At 51.2% G+C, this 15,472-nt stretch overlaps 1 protein-coding gene across 3 annotated transcripts in view; it reads left to right on the forward strand.

Moving 5' to 3' along the window:
* Positions 1-15,472, forward strand: part of cyp4f3 (cytochrome P450, family 4, subfamily F, polypeptide 3) — a 95,080-nt gene that overhangs the window by 76,818 nt on the left and 2,790 nt on the right. For all 3 annotated transcript variants that reach the window (XM_085971508.1, XM_085971510.1, XM_085971509.1), the window contains 3 exons: positions 6,726-6,859; positions 10,279-10,343; positions 11,236-11,318. In XM_085971508.1, coding sequence (XP_085827634.1) covers positions 6,726-6,859; positions 10,279-10,343; positions 11,236-11,318 — 282 coding nt within the window. The remainder of the gene's footprint in view (positions 1-6,725; positions 6,860-10,278; positions 10,344-11,235; positions 11,319-15,472) is intronic.

Here is a 15,472-nt window from a genome sequence, read left to right on the forward strand (position 1 = left end):
GAGAACTAGATTTAAATGGGGTTTTGAAGCAATGGCGATTGTTGAAAGTGGGCTGATTTTGAGGAAGTGTTTAATCTGTTGGCGATGGAGGCGAGTCAGAAGAGTGGTGGTTTGTTTCTACCACAACAACGTTTGGTTATGAGTTTAGGAACCCGCTCGGCAGCTTTGGTGACTGGAGCTGGGCTGGGACACACCTGACACCGACCGAGAGGGGGTCTGGAAATGTGAATGTGATGAAATAAACACAAGGTGGCTCAGGAACTTAACAAAGGGAAGACAGTCCCACTCACAGTAACAGGGGGGACGGGGAGATTTACTGCACTGGTGTACAGATAACTGTAGCTGTAGTAAAGACCACTGCTTGACGGTAGCTGTAGTAAAGACAGCTGCTTGATGGCAGTCGAATAAATAGGAAGCCATCTTGGCCATGCGGCAGTACTACATGAGCTGGCACTGACTCGAGACCTAATAAAGAGTACTCAACAATATCTACTCGTAAGCCTCTTAATACTACGATATAAGATAACATTACATGGTACCAGGATTTATAGAATGCACAATACGGGCATACCACAACAATGGAAGGGATAAAACCACCGACTAGCCTGCAACTTGAAGGAAATCTGGACGAAAATTGGCGCGAATTCAAACAACGCTTTCTTCTCTACCTCACAGCGATCGACGCCACGACTAGCTCTGGAACACGTAAGGTAGCTTTGTTGCTAACAGTGGCTGGCTCGCAGGCAATCGAGCTGTATAATACATTTACGTTCGCAGCTGAAGGTGACAAAAATGATCTGGACAAGGTGATAGATTTGTTCGATAAATACTGCACACCTAAAAAGGATGAAACGTTCGAGAGATTTGTTTTTCGCTCCCACGGGCAAAAGCAAGGAGAATCCTTTGATGTTTTTCTGACGGACTTAAACGGGCAGCACGGTGGCATAGTGGTTAGCACTGTTGCCTCACAGCGCCAGGGACCCGGGTTCGAATCCGGCCTCGGGCGACTGTCTGTGTGGAGTTTGCACATTCTCCCCGTGTTTGCGTGGGTTTCCTCCGGGTGCTCTGGTTTCCTCCCACAGTCCAAAGATGTGCGGGTTAGGTTGATTGGCTATGATAAATTGACCCTTAGTGTTAGGGGGATTAAATATGTGGGGTTACAGGGATAGGGTGGGATATATGTGTTGGTATAGGGGTTACGGGGATCGGGTGGGATATGTGTCGGTGCAGGCTCGATGGGCCGAAATGGCCTTTATCTGCACTGTGGGGTTTCTGTGATTCTGTGAAAAGCACAAACATGTAACTTTGGAGACTTGAAGGAATCGATGATACGCGATCAGGTCGTTTTCAGAATACTTGACAAGAAGGTGAGGGAGAGAATGCTTAGGGACAATGACTTAACTTTGGATGCTGCAGTAAAAATATGTCATGCTAGTGAACTCTCAGCCATGCACACGCAAAAATTCGATGGGAGAACTACAGCAACGGGCGTGAGAGCGCTGGGACTGGACAACCTACCAGTGGATGTAGTACACAGAAGGGACACAAGAGGGCGCACAGAGTTCAGGACTATGACGCCATACGATTGCAGACGGTGTGGCAATAGACAGGTGGCAAGACTGTGTCCAGCTTATGGGAAGAACTGCGCAAAATGTAAAGGCAGGAATCACTTTGCTAAAATGTGCTTTTGGGAAGAGAAAACCGAAGGTAAAAGGACAGTGCATGCTATTGAGACTGAAGACACGGAATCGGAGACTTTGTATGTTGGAATGGTGCAAAATGACTTAAAACAGGGTAAAGATATGGCAAAGGAAGTACATTCCGTAGGACTAAAGACTGAAGTTTAGATAGCCCCCTTGCTGGTAAATGGCACCATTGTTCCCTTCAAGCTAGATACAGGTGCTAAGGCAAACCTCATAAGCTGGAGTGATGCACGGAATCTCAAAGTGAGACCAAAAATACTGAACAAGACAGTGGCTTTGAAGGCGTACAATGGACAAAGTATTGAAACAAAAGGAACGTGTAGGCTGAATGTTAAGCTAAAAAATCGCATTCACCCATTGACGTTTGTTATAGTTCCTGAAGGACATGAGTCACTGTTGGGGGATAAGGCATGTGTGGATTTGGGCTTGGTAAAACGAGTCTATACTATTAATGAACTGAACTGTGTGCAGAGTGCCCCCCAAGACAGTACAAATATAAAGCATGATGCTACAACACACAAGTACGCGGATGTATTTCAGGATTTCGGAGCACTGCCCTTTACATACTCCATCAAACTGAGAGATGATGCACAACCTGTGATTCACGCACCCAAGAGAGTTCCGGTGGCCCTCCGTGAGAAACTGCGGAAAGAGCTAGACCGCATGGAGGGACTAGGTGTCATAAAGAAGACTGAGGAACCGACTGACTGGGTAAATTCCATGGTTTGCGTCAATTCAAAAAAGACTGATAAATTGCGTGTCTGCATGGATCCCAAGGACCTTAACGCTAATATAAAAAGAGAGCACTATCAAATCCCAAAGAGAGAGGAAATAGTCAGCGAAATGACAGGAGCAAAATTCTTCTCCAAGATGGACGCCTCGCATGGATTCTGGCAGCTGAAACTTGATGAAGAGAGTGCTAAGCTGTGCACCTTTAACACCCCGTTTGGTCGATACTCTTACCAGCACCTGCCCTTCGGCATTAGCTCCGCCCCATAAATCTTCCACAGAGCAATGGAGCAAATCATCGAGGGCCTGGATGGTGTGCGGGTGTACATGGATGATCTGGTAGTATGGGGCTCCACTCAGGGAGAGCATGACACCAGACTGGAAAAAACACTTCAGAGGATACGGCAGTATGGACTCAAACTAAATAAAGACAAATGTCAGTTCAGCGTCAATGAAATCACATTCCTCAGGGACAAGATTTCTGCAGAAGGGATTCAGCCAGACAAGTCAAAGGTAAAGGCAATACATGACATGGAAAAACCAAAGGGCAAGAAAGGGGTTCAGCGGGCCCTTGGCATGGTTAATTACCTAGGGAAATTCATTCCAAATCTGAGAAAACTGCTGCACCAAGAGACAGAGTTCCAATGGGGACATGAACATGAGAATGAGTGAAAGGGGCTGCTACACATTCTAGCAAGTGAACCCCTACTGAAGTTCTTCTGCCCTGAAAAGAGGACAAAAGTGTCCACAGATGCCTCTAAGGATGGATTAGGGGCTGTCCTTCTACAGGAAGATGAAGGAGAATGGTGACCAGTGGCATATGCGTCACGCTCCATGACGGCTACAGAGTGCCGGTATGTGCAAATAGAGGAGTGCCTAGGCTTGGCATTTGGGTGTGAAAAATTTCATACCTACATCTATGGACTTCCCAAGGTTATCCTAGAAACTGACCATAAGCCACTGCTAGGGATTGCAAAAAAGATTCTGTGTGACATGTCATCATGGATACAGCGCCTAATGATGAGACTACAATGTTATGATTTTGAGCTCACATATGTGCCAGGGACACAAATGTTCATTGCAGATACACTATCCAGGGCTGCGCCTCGTGCCACACAAAACAGTGAAACAGAAGAGGATGTGGCCCTTCATGTGGATATGGTCTATGCAGCATTGCCCGCCTCACAGGAACAACTATCAAAGATAGCCACAGAGACATCAAAGGACCCTGTTCTGAGGAAAGTGATGAGAAATCTTCAAGAGGGTTGGAAGAAAGGGTCATGTAAACAATATCATCATATTCAGTCTGAGCTTTCTGTGGTCAATGGACTACTGCTTAAGTGTGACAGGATTGTAGTGCCCATCTCTATGCGACGAGAAATGCTTCACAGGATGCATGAAGGGCACCTGGGTGTGGAAAAGTCAAAAAGGAGAGCACGTGAGGCACTCTACTGGCCAAACATGAACTCTGATATTGACCAGATGATCAGTGAGTGTGCTACATGTCAGGAGTATCACTACAAGCAAACAAAAGAGCCTCTCATTACCACAGAGCTCCCATCACAACCATGGGAAAAGGTAGGAACTGATATTTTTCACTACGAAGGAAAAGACTATTTGTTAGTTATTGATTATTACTCTAATTATCCTGAGATTGCTCTCCTACCCAGCACCACGTCAAGAGCTGTGATAACTCACCTGAAGTCAATCTTTTCCAGGCAGGGCATCCCTCGAACTCTGGTCCCTGATACTGGCTCTCCCTATGCCAGTCATGAGTTTGTTGTTTGCTACAGAGTATGAGTTTAAGCATGTAACCTCCAGCCCGCTCTATCCTCAAGCCAATGGAAAAGCGGAGAAGGGGGTGCAGATTGTGAAAAGACTATTAAAGAAAGCAGCACACAGCAACACTGACCCATATCTGGCCATGATGTCGTACAGGGCGGCCCCGCTGGAAAGTGGCAAGTCTCCAGCTGAGCTCTTACTGGGTCGCAAAATCTGTACTCGACTTCCCAGGCATGTCACACCTGATCACAGAGATGAGGTATGGGCAGACAAGGCCCGGAAACTTCAGCGGAAACAAAAAACGCTCCATGACCACACATCCACTGCACTAGTGCCTCTACAGGAGAAGGATGTAGTTCGCATTGAAGGGCCTAGGTCATGGAATCAAAGAGCCACCGTTCTACAACAGGTTGCCCCCAGGTCATACAGTGTCATGACAGAAAATGGCAATGTGTATCGCAGAAACAGGAGGCACCTACTGAAAACCACCGAGACCTATCAGCCGCAGGAGGACAGAGAGGATGAGCTGATGATGGAAATCCGACAGAGTGACGAGGAGATGAGGGCAATGCCGCAAAGTGATGAAGTACACAGGGGTGACAATGAGACAAGGGATCCGTGTGGTACAGACATGAACTTAATGGACACAACTGGGTTGGCCCAGCAAATACCCGCTCAGCTACGCAGGTCACAGCGCACCAGAAAGCCTGTCATTAGACTCGACCTGTAGACAAGGTAAAGACTAAACAGCTAATGGACTTCTGGGTGTGGGTAGTGTTTATATGTACCGGCAGTTATTGCAAGGTATAGTTACACTGATAGTTTTTACATGTTGTTAATAGTAGTTACACTGATATACTAGTAGATACACTAACATATGTGTTCTATGTGTTATGTTATGTTGTGGTGTTTGCTGTTTATGTCATCGTTGAGGGGGAAAGATGTACAGATAACTAGCTGTAGTAAAGACAGCTGCTTTACGGTAGCTGTAGTAAAGACAGCTGCTTGACGGCAGTCGAATAAATAGGAAGCCATCTTGGCCATGCGGCAGTACTACATGAGCTGGCACTGACTCAAGACCTAATAAAGAGTACTCAACGATATCTACTCGTAAGCCTCTTAATACTACGATATAAGATAACATTACAACTGACTTCCCCACTGCCCCGCCCCCAGCTGGGGTTGCCAACTCTGGATGGACGAATTCCTGGGGGTTTTATCACATGACCTCCTGCCTCCAACCGCCACCGACCCCGCCATTGGTCACCCAACAAGTCCACCCTCTCACAGGTCAAAGCCCGTGGAGTACTTTTGATGTGTGGTCACTGTTGTAATTAGGACATGTTGCAGCCTACTGCTCAGAGCAGTGTCCTGGGGATTGATCTTAAAGTCCTGGGGACTCCAGGCCAATGCTGGAGGGCTGGCAACCCTGCCTTCACCCCTGACAACCCGATCTCAGGATTTCCTTGTCACCTGATCTACTTGCGTGTTTTATTATTCGTGAGATTCCTGACAAAAGGTCAAATGTAGGCAGCGAGGTTGAAAAGATTAGGTAAGAAGATGAAGTAAATCAGGAAGTGAGTAATGTGAGACATGATGTGTGGGGAGTGCAGCGGCTGACTGTGGACCTGTGGTTCCCAAAGCGCTCCACCACTGGGGGTTTTCCTCGCCTCATGTCTGGGTCTGTTGTAGACTCATTGCTAGAGATTGATCGCTGTGACTAGTCAACAACTCCATTATCGTTGGATCCTGCGCCTACCAGGCTGGCAGAAGGCAAACTAGGTGGACCTTGGTCTTTCTTTGTCCAGCATTTGCAATGTTCCCAAGTGTTAGATAACACAGCAACATACAAACAGGAGTAGGCCATTCAGCCCTTCTGTCACTCAATTAGTTCATGGTCGATCTGTATCTCAGCTCCATTTTCCCACTTTTGCTCCATATTCCTTGATACCCTTATCAAGCAAAAATCCATCGATCTCTTTCAATTGACCCCCGGCCTCAACAGCCTATTGGCCGAGCGAGTTCCAGATTGCCACCACCCTTTGTGTGAAGAACTGCTTCCTGACATCACCCTGAACGGCCTGGCTCTAATTTTAAGCCTGCTTGTTCTGGACACTCCCACCAGAGGAAGTAGTTTTGCTCTCTCTACCCGATCAAATCCCAGACTCTTCATTACCCAATTGAATGATTCTTTCCTGGCAAACAACCTTTTTCCCATCACCCAATATTTTGGCGGCAGTGAGCTGGAGATTAATCTTCAATCCCTGGAGACTTCAGGCCGTTCCTGGAGAGTTGGGAAACCTGGGTTGGAGGCCAATAAAGAATTCTTTATCCTGTCTGGACAATGTGTCTCCGAGCAGTTTCCCGACTGACAGATTTGGAAGCTCCTGCCCTCCTCTGCTTCGCGCGACTGTAAACGATGCGCGTGTCATTTTGTTTTGGGCTATTTGGGGCCCAGTAGGCTTGATGTTCCCGATCTCCTCACTGTGTGTGTGTGTCCTTTTCCCACAGGGACGATCTCTCCCAGATGCCCTTCACCACCATGTGTATCAAAGAGTCTCTGCGGCTGCACCCTCCGGTTACCACCGTGGCTCGCTGCTGCACTGAGGACATCAAGCTCCCGGACGCCAGGGTGATTCCGAAGGGTAAGGGGGAACCGGTACCGGGTCTTAGAGGGTTACGGTTACATTACCAGCACAGGCTCATAATCCCGTCAGTTTGGAACGTTGAGGGGCGATCTAATTGAAGTGTTTAAAATGATGAAGGGATTTGATTGGTCACAATAGCTGAGAGCGATTTATCAGCCTTAGCCACCTCGGAGTCAGAAGGCTTGTGGGTTCAAGCTCCACTTGATGCTAATCTATGCTGGCTCTTCGGTGCGGTACATTAGGTTTCCTGGGTGGGAGGGGGGGGGTGATGGGGAGGATTGTTAAATGCGGAGATTGGGCGGGGGAGGGGGGTGATGGGGAGGATTGTTAAATGCGGAGATTGGGCGGGGGAGGGGGGTGATGGGGAGGATTGTTAAATGCGGAGATTGGGCGGGGGGTGGTGAGGGGGAGGATTGTTAAATGCGGAGATTAGGTGGGGGGGGTGATGGGAAGGATTGTTAAATGCGGAGATTGGGCGGGGGGCTGGTGATGGGGAGGATTGTTAAATGCGGAGATTGGGCGGGGGAGGGGGGTGATGGGGAGGATTGTTAAATGCGGAGATTGGGCGGGGGAGGGGGGTGATGGGGAGGATTGTTAAATGCGGAGATTGGGCGGGGGGTGGTGAGGGGGAGGATTGTTAAATGCGGAGATTAGGTGGGGGGGGTGATGGGAAGGATTGTTAAATGCGGAGATTGGGCGGGGGGCTGGTGAGGGGGAGGATTGTTAAATGCGGAGATTAGGTGGGGGGGTGATGGGAAGGATTGTTAAATGCGGAGATTGGGCGGGGGAGGGGGGGTGAGGGGGAAGATTGTTAAATGCGGAGATTAGGCGGGGGGGGGTGATGGGAAGGATTGTTAAATGCAGAGATTGGGCGGGGGGGGGTTGCAGGGGAAATCACTCCTGCTAATCCCGGCTCCACATTTCAGGTAAGTTACTTCCCTTCATTGTTGCAGGCGATCGCCAGGCTGCGTCCCCCCGTGTGAGGGGCCGGGGGGGGTGGTGGGGAGTCCAGAACAAGGGGGCACAACCTTTGAATTCGAGCCAGGCCATTCGGGGAGTGATGTCAGGGACCTCCTCACACACAGGGCGGTGGAGATCTGGACCTCGCTCCCCAGCTTGTGGATGCTGGGAGTCATACACTGTACACAGTCCCTGCAATCTCCTGCTCGCTCCTCTTATGGCACTTTCCCTCCCCCCATTGGGTTTATCTGGAGCAAGGGTTAATATCATTATTTTAATAACTTGGCCTAGAAATTCATCTCGGGCGGTCCCGGAGCGGCCGCCTGTTATAGGCACCGCCTGATGTACCGGAGTGACCGCCTGTTATAGGCACCGCCTGATGTATCGGAGTGACCGTCCGTTATAGGCACCGCCTGATGTACCGGAGTGACCGCCTGTTATAGGCACCGCCTGATGTAGGCACCGCCTGATGTACCGGAGTGACCGCCCGTTATAGGCACCGCCTGATGTACCGGAGTGACCGCCTGTTATAGGCACCGCCTGATGTACGGAGTGACCGCCTGTTATAGGCACCGCCTGATGTACCGGAGTGACCGCCCGTTATAGGCACCGCCTGATGTACGGAGTGACCGCCTGTTATAGGCACCGCCTGATGTACCGGAGTGACCGCCTGTTATAGGCACCACCTGATGTACCGGAGTGACCGCCCGTTATAGGCACCGCCTGATGTACGGAGTGACCGCCTGTTATAGGCACCGCCTGATGTATCGGAGTGACCGCCTGTTATAGGCACCGCCTGATGTACCGGAGTGACCGCCCGTTATAGGCACCGCCTGATGTACGGAGTGACCGCCTGTTATAGGCACCGCCTGATGTACCGGAGTGACCGCCTGTTATAGGCACCGCCTGATCTACCGGAGTGACCGCCCGTTATAGGCACCGCCTGATGTACCGGAGTGACCGCCCGTTATAGGGACCGCCTGATGTACCGGAGTGACCGCCCGTTATAGGCACCGCCTGATGTACCGGAGTGACCGTCCGTTATAGGCACCGCCTGTTGTACGGAGTGACCGCCCGTTATAGGGACCGCCTGATGTACGGAGTGACCGCCCGTTATAGGCACCGCCTGATGTACGGAGTGACCGCCCGTTATAGGGACCGCCTGATGTATCGGAGTGACCGCCCGTTATAGGCACCGCCTGATGTATCGGAGTGACCGTCCGTTATAGGCACCGCCTGATGTACCGGAGTGACCGCCCGTTATAGGCACCGCCTGATGTTATAGGCACCACCTGATGTACGGAGTGACCGCCTGTTATAGGCACCGCCTGATGTACCGGAGTGACCGCCTGTTATAGGCACCGCCTGATGTACCGGAGTGACCGCCCGTTATAGGCACCGCCTGATGTACCGGAGTGACCGCCCGTTATAGGCACCGCCTGATGTACCGGAGTGACCGCCCGTTATAGGCACCGCCTGATGTACCGGAGTGACCGCCCGTTATAGGCACCGCCTGATGTACGGAGTGACCGCCCGTTATAGGCACCGCCTGATGTATCGGAGTGACCGCCCGTTATAGGCACCGCCTGATGTATCGGAGTGACCGCCTGTTATAGGCACCGCCTGATGTACGGAGTGACCGCCCGTTATAGGCACCGCCTGATGTACCGGAGTGACCGCCCGTTATAGGCACCGCCTGATGTACCGGAGTGACCGCCCGTTATAGGCACCGTCTGATGTACCGGAGTGACCGCCCGTTATAGGCACCGTCTGATGTACCGGAGTGACCGCCCGTTATAGGCACCGCCTGATGTACCGGAGTGACCGCCCGTTATAGGCACCGCCTGATGTACCGGAGTGACCGCCCGTTATAGGCACCGTCTGATGTACCGGAGTGACCGCCCGTTATAGGCACCGTCTGATGTACCGGAGTGACCGCCCGTTATAGGCACCGCCTGATGTACCGGAGTGACCGCCCGTTATAGGCACCGCCTGATGTACCGGAGTGACCGCCCGTTATAGGCACCGCCTGAAGTACCGGAGTGACCGTCCGTTATAGGCACCACCTGATGTACCGGAGTGACCGCCTGTTATAGGCACCGCCTGATGTACCGGAGTGACCGCCTGTTATAGGCACCGCCTGATGTACCGGAGTGACCGCCCGTTATAGGCACCGCCTGATGTACCGGAGTGACCGCCTGTTATAGGCACCGCCTGATGTACCGGAGTGACCGCCTGTTATAGGCACCGCCTGATGTACCGGAGTGACCGCCTGTTATAGGCACCACCTGATGTTCAGTGCCGTTGCAGTCAACGGAATCAAATATCAGGTGCTGCGTATAACCGACGGCCGATCCGGGACCGCCCGCTTAGTGCCACCGCCCAAGAAGGGTTTCTAGGCCCCTGAGTTTAAGGAAAAGAGAGGCAGTAATTGTGAGCCTTTGTTTATTTTACAGGGAATATCTGTCTGATCAGCATCTATGGAACTCACCATAACCCTGAAGTCTGGCCGGATCCTGAGGTACTGACACCTTTCCACTCGAGCATGATGAAGGAATGGGGGTCTAACATTCAATGGGCTGCCCTTGCCTCTTGTACTGATTGTATATAATTATAGAGGGAGGGGTTAAGGGACTGTGAGGGAGTGTTGGCATCTACGGCCTAGAAATTGGAAGCATAGCACCCGTTATTCAGGCGCTACATGGCCTACTAAGACCCCAAAATGGCGGTCGGAAGTGCGGTGTCCGCCATATTGGGTAAGGGCAAACGAGAGGTGTTCTTTACCCAGCGGGGACCTTGAGCAGACACTGGGCCCTTTGCAAATGCAACTAAGGAGCCCACCACCAGTTTGAGGCCCCCCTCTCTCCAACATTGGCTTGCCCCAAGGGAAGTAATTTACCGGAATGTGGAGCCGGGATCAGCAGGAGTGATTTCCCCCCGCCCACCCCATCCCCACATTTAACGATTCTCTCGATCACCATCCCTCCCCGCCCTCCAGGAAACCTAACGCACCGCACGGCGGAGCCAGCCTAGATTAAGCATCAAGTCTCTGGAGTGGGGCTTGAACCCACGACCTTCTGACTCCGAGGCGGCCAAGGCTGATAAATAACTCTCTGCTCTCGTGCCCACAGATTATTCATGTTTTCCAGGTAGTCCACACCGAGTGTCAATATTCCCCTCACCCAGATCTCCTGAGATGAACGCTGGGTGAAATCTCACTGGATCCTTCCTGTCCTATTCATTTCAGAGCTTCAGTAAAGTTTCTAAAGCTGCAGGGGCAGCAAGATCCCACAGCTGCCTGTGATTGGTCTCTGCGGGGTATCTGGTTAAATGAGCGAAGGATGTGTTGAAAAGCTCAGCGCTTCCCCCAGTGGCCCGGCCCTGTTAACCGCCTGACCCGTTGTCTTTTGCAGGTGTATGACCCGTACCGCTTCGATCTCGCTACCTCGGACAGGAGGGCGGCGCACGCCTACATCCCTTTCTCAGCCGGCCCAAGGTCAGCCGTTGAGCCCTGATTTCCGTCGTCACGGTTTCCCTGGGACTTTCCCTTCGTCTGCTCCAGGATGACTTGCAGCCGACAATGTTTAGCTCGGAGACCCCATGGCACTTGCTCTTCCGATTCAGGATCCTCAAGCTAACCCAGCTCTGCGGGCGAGAATCCCGCGGGATCGGGTGGAGCGTCGGTTACACAATCCGCCCAGTATTGCCCCCCACTGACTTCAGTGGATGGTAAAATGGGGCGGGGTGTGAAACCGTCATTGCTCCCAATCCTGTCCGTTTCCTGACGGGCGTTAGGTTAAAATTACCCCCTCCGGGCCCGATTTTAACCATCCCGCCCCCTTGGCAGTTAAAATGAAGCCAGTCAGTTACCCCAACAATCCCGTTTCCATCTCACCGGGTCCCCACATTAACCTGCTCAGCAGGCGAGCAGGACACCCGCCGGACTGCAAGTTGGAGCCCGAGTGGTGGGGTGGGGTGGGAGGGAGAGGGAGTTGGGTTAAGATTAACGTCCCCGGACACCCGCCCACCTCGGGGCGAGAACTTGTTCCCCCCCCCCCCCGCCCCCCCCAAAGTGCCACACAGCTCCAGCACAAACCATGAAACATTAACCGCCCTCACTGCAGAATACAAACACAGAGACGGAGGTTACACTGACCTCGGTGTCGGCCGTGGCTCAGTGGGCAGCACGCTCACCAGTGCAGTGCTGAGGGAGTGCTGCACTGTCGCCGGTGCCATCTTTCGGATGAGACGTTAAACCGAGGCCCCGTCTGCCCACAGAGGTGGATGTAAACATAGAAACATAGAAGATAGGAGCAGGAGTGGGCCATTCGACCCCTCGAGCCTGCTCCGCCATTCAATGAGATCATGGCTGATCATCCAAATTCAGTACCCGGTCCCTGCCTTCTCCCCATATCCCTTGATCCCTTTAGCCTTAAGAAATATATCTAACTCCTTCTTGAATATATTTAATGAATTGGCCTCAACTGTCTTCTGTGGCAGAGAATTCCACAGGTTCACCACTCTCTGGGTGAAGAAATTCCTCCTCATCTCTGTCCTAAATGGCTTACCCCTTATCCTTAGACTGTGACCCCTGGTTCTGGACTCCTCGGCCATCGGGAACATCCTTCCTGCATCTAGTCTGTCCAATCCTGTTAGAATTTTATAAGTTTCAATGAGATCCCCTCTCATTCTTCTAAACTCCTGGGAATATAAGCCCAATCGACCCATGGCACTATTTCGAAGAAGAGCAGGGGAGTTCTCCCCGGTGTCCTGGGCCAATATTTATCCCTCAACCAACACCTAAAAGTAGATTATCTGGTCATTAACATATTGCTGTTTGTGGGAGCTTGCTGTGCACAAACTGGCTGTCGCGTTTCCCACATTACAACAGCGACTACACTTCAAAAAGTACTTCATTGGCTGTAAAGCGCTTTGGGACGGCCGGAGGCTGTGAAAGGTGTTGTAAGTTCTTCTTTAATGAATGCCACAGGACGCGATCAGAAGATCTCCATCCAATAATGGTGTAACCACCCAAGCTGGGGTCAGCTGTCCCAGCCTCTCCGATACAGAAAGTGGGAGCCCCTGTTGCGGAAATCCGTGGACTCCTCCGCCGTATGCAGCACCGTGAGGCTCGATCAGTTCCAGTGGAGTGTCCCAGCTAATGACCACACATTAACACATGGTCTTTCCATGCTGTCTCAACTTGTATTTATATAGCGCCTATAACGCAGTAAAACGTCTCAAGGTACTTCACAGGAGCGTTAACAAAATTTGACACCGAACCACAAAAGGAGACATTAGGGCAGGTGACCAAAAGCTTGGTCAAAGAGGTAGGTTTTAAGGAGCATCTTAAAGGAGGAGAGAGGTGTTTAGGGAGGGAATTTCAGAGCCTGGGCAGCTGAAGGAACGGCTGCCAATGCTGGAGCGATTAAAATCAGGGATGCTCAAGTGGCCAGAATTAGAGGAGCGCAGATATCTCGGGGGGGTTGTGGGGCTGGAGGAGATTACAGAGACAGAGAGGGGCGAGGCCATGGAGTAATTTGAAAACAAGGATGAGCATTTTACAATCGAGATATTGCTTAACCGAGAGCCAACGTGGGTCAGCGAGCACAGGGGTGATGGGTGAACGGGACTTGGTGCGAGTTAGGACACAGGCAGCAGAGTTTTGGATGACCTCAGGTTTACGTAGGGTGGAATGTGGGAGGCCAGCCAGGAGTGCGTTGGAATAGTCAAGTCTAGAGGTAACAAAGGCATGGATGAGGGTTTCAGCAGCGGATGAGCTGAGGCGGGGCGGAGACGGGCGATGTTACAGAGGTGGAAATAGGCGGTCTTAGTGATGTGGTCAGAAGTTCATCTCATTACCTAGCAATTATTGGGATATATATTTCCTAGTAGTAAATGGGGAAGAGAGAGGAGACAATAGGAGGGTGTCCAGAGTTAAAGTCAGAGGAGCCGTGGAAGGATAAAGTTGATGTAGGTAGGGTGGAGTCGGCCTGGAGCATCGACGAGCTGCCGTCCAAGTTCAGAGACAGGTGTAGCGGGCGAGTGAAATCCAGAAGCTATTTGAAGGGTAGAGTATCGGAGGACACACAGATGGAGATATTTCCGTGGGAATGAAGATCGAGGAGGTGTGCCGAATCGGTTGCGGGGCAGAAAAGAAACGGTGAAGAAGTTGGAGGTCACCCTAAGATCCAGAAGCAGCAGAGAAATGTACTTCGGCCCAGGAGCATGAAACTCAACAACAACTTGTATTTATATAGCACCTTTAATGTAATAAAATGCCCCAAGACGCTTCACAGGATTCGACAGGTGGCCAAAAGCTTGGTCAAAGAGGTCAGTTTTAAGGAGTGTCTTAAAGGAGGAAAGAGCGGTAACGAGGCAGAGAGGTTTAGGCAGGGAATTCCAGAGCTTAGGGCCCAGGCAGCTGGAGGCACGGCCACCAAAGGTTGAGCGATTAAAATCAGGGATGCTCAAGAGGGCAGAATTAGAGGAGCGCAAAGGTCTCGGGGGGGGGGGTGGGTGGTGGTTTGTGGGGCTGGAAGAGATTACAGAGATAGGGAGGGGCGAGGCCATGGCATTGCCCAACTAGGAGCCAATGTAGGTCAGTGAGCACAGGGGTGATGGGTGAACGGGACTTGGTGCGAGTTAGGACACGGGCAGCCGAGTTTTGGATCACCTCAAGTTTACGTAGGGTAGAATGTGGGAGGCCACCAGGAGTGCGTTGGAATAGTCAAGTCTAGAGGTAACAAAGGCATGGATGAGGGTTTCAGCAGCAGATGAGCTGAGGCGGGGCGGAGACGGGCGATGTTACGGAGGTAGAAGTAGGCGGTCTTAGTCATGCCACAGATGTGTGGTCAGAAGCTCATTTCAGGGTCAAATATGACACCGAGGTTGCGAACAGTGTGGCTCAGCCTCAGACAGATGTTAGGGAGAGGGATGGAGTCAGTGACGAGGGAACGGAGTTTGTGGTGGGGACCAAAGACAATGGCTTCGGTCTTCCCAATATTTAATTGGAGAAAATTTTTGCTCATCCAGAACTGCTCAACAAGCAGTCTGACAATTTAGAGAGCGTGGAGGGGTCGAGAGAAGTGCGAATGATCCGGAGACCATGAGTTCAAATCCCACCACGGCAGCTGGGAATTTAAATTCAGTTAATTAAATAAATCTGGAAAAAAAAAGCTGGTATCAGTAATGGTGACCATGAAATTACAGGAATGTCGTAAAAACCCATCTGGTTCACTAATGTCCTTCAGGGAAGGAAATCTGCCGCCCTTACCTGGTCTGGCTTCTCTAATTCTGCCCTCTTGAGCATCCCTGACTATAATCGCTCAACCATTGGCGGCCGTGCCTTCTGTGGCCGAGGCCCTAATCTCTATAATTCTCTGCCTAAGCCTCTCCGCCTCGCTCTTTCCTCCTTTAAGATGCTCCTTAAAACCTACCTCTGACCAAGCTTTTGGTCACCTGCCTTAATTTCTCCTTATGTGGCTCAGTGTCAACTTTTTTGTCTTTTAATACTTCTGTGAATCACCTTGGGACGTTTTACTACATTAAAGTCACACACCATCCTGACTTAGAAGTATATCGCCGATCCTTCATCGTTGCTGGGTCAAAATCCTGGAACTCCCTCCTTAACAGGCCTGTGGGAGTACC

This window comes from Somniosus microcephalus, chromosome 31, assembly GCF_052327205.1.
Source record: "Somniosus microcephalus isolate GS21.2 chromosome 31, FLI_Smic_1.0, whole genome shotgun sequence".
NCBI classification, from domain to species: domain Eukaryota; kingdom Metazoa; phylum Chordata; class Chondrichthyes; order Squaliformes; family Somniosidae; genus Somniosus; species Somniosus microcephalus.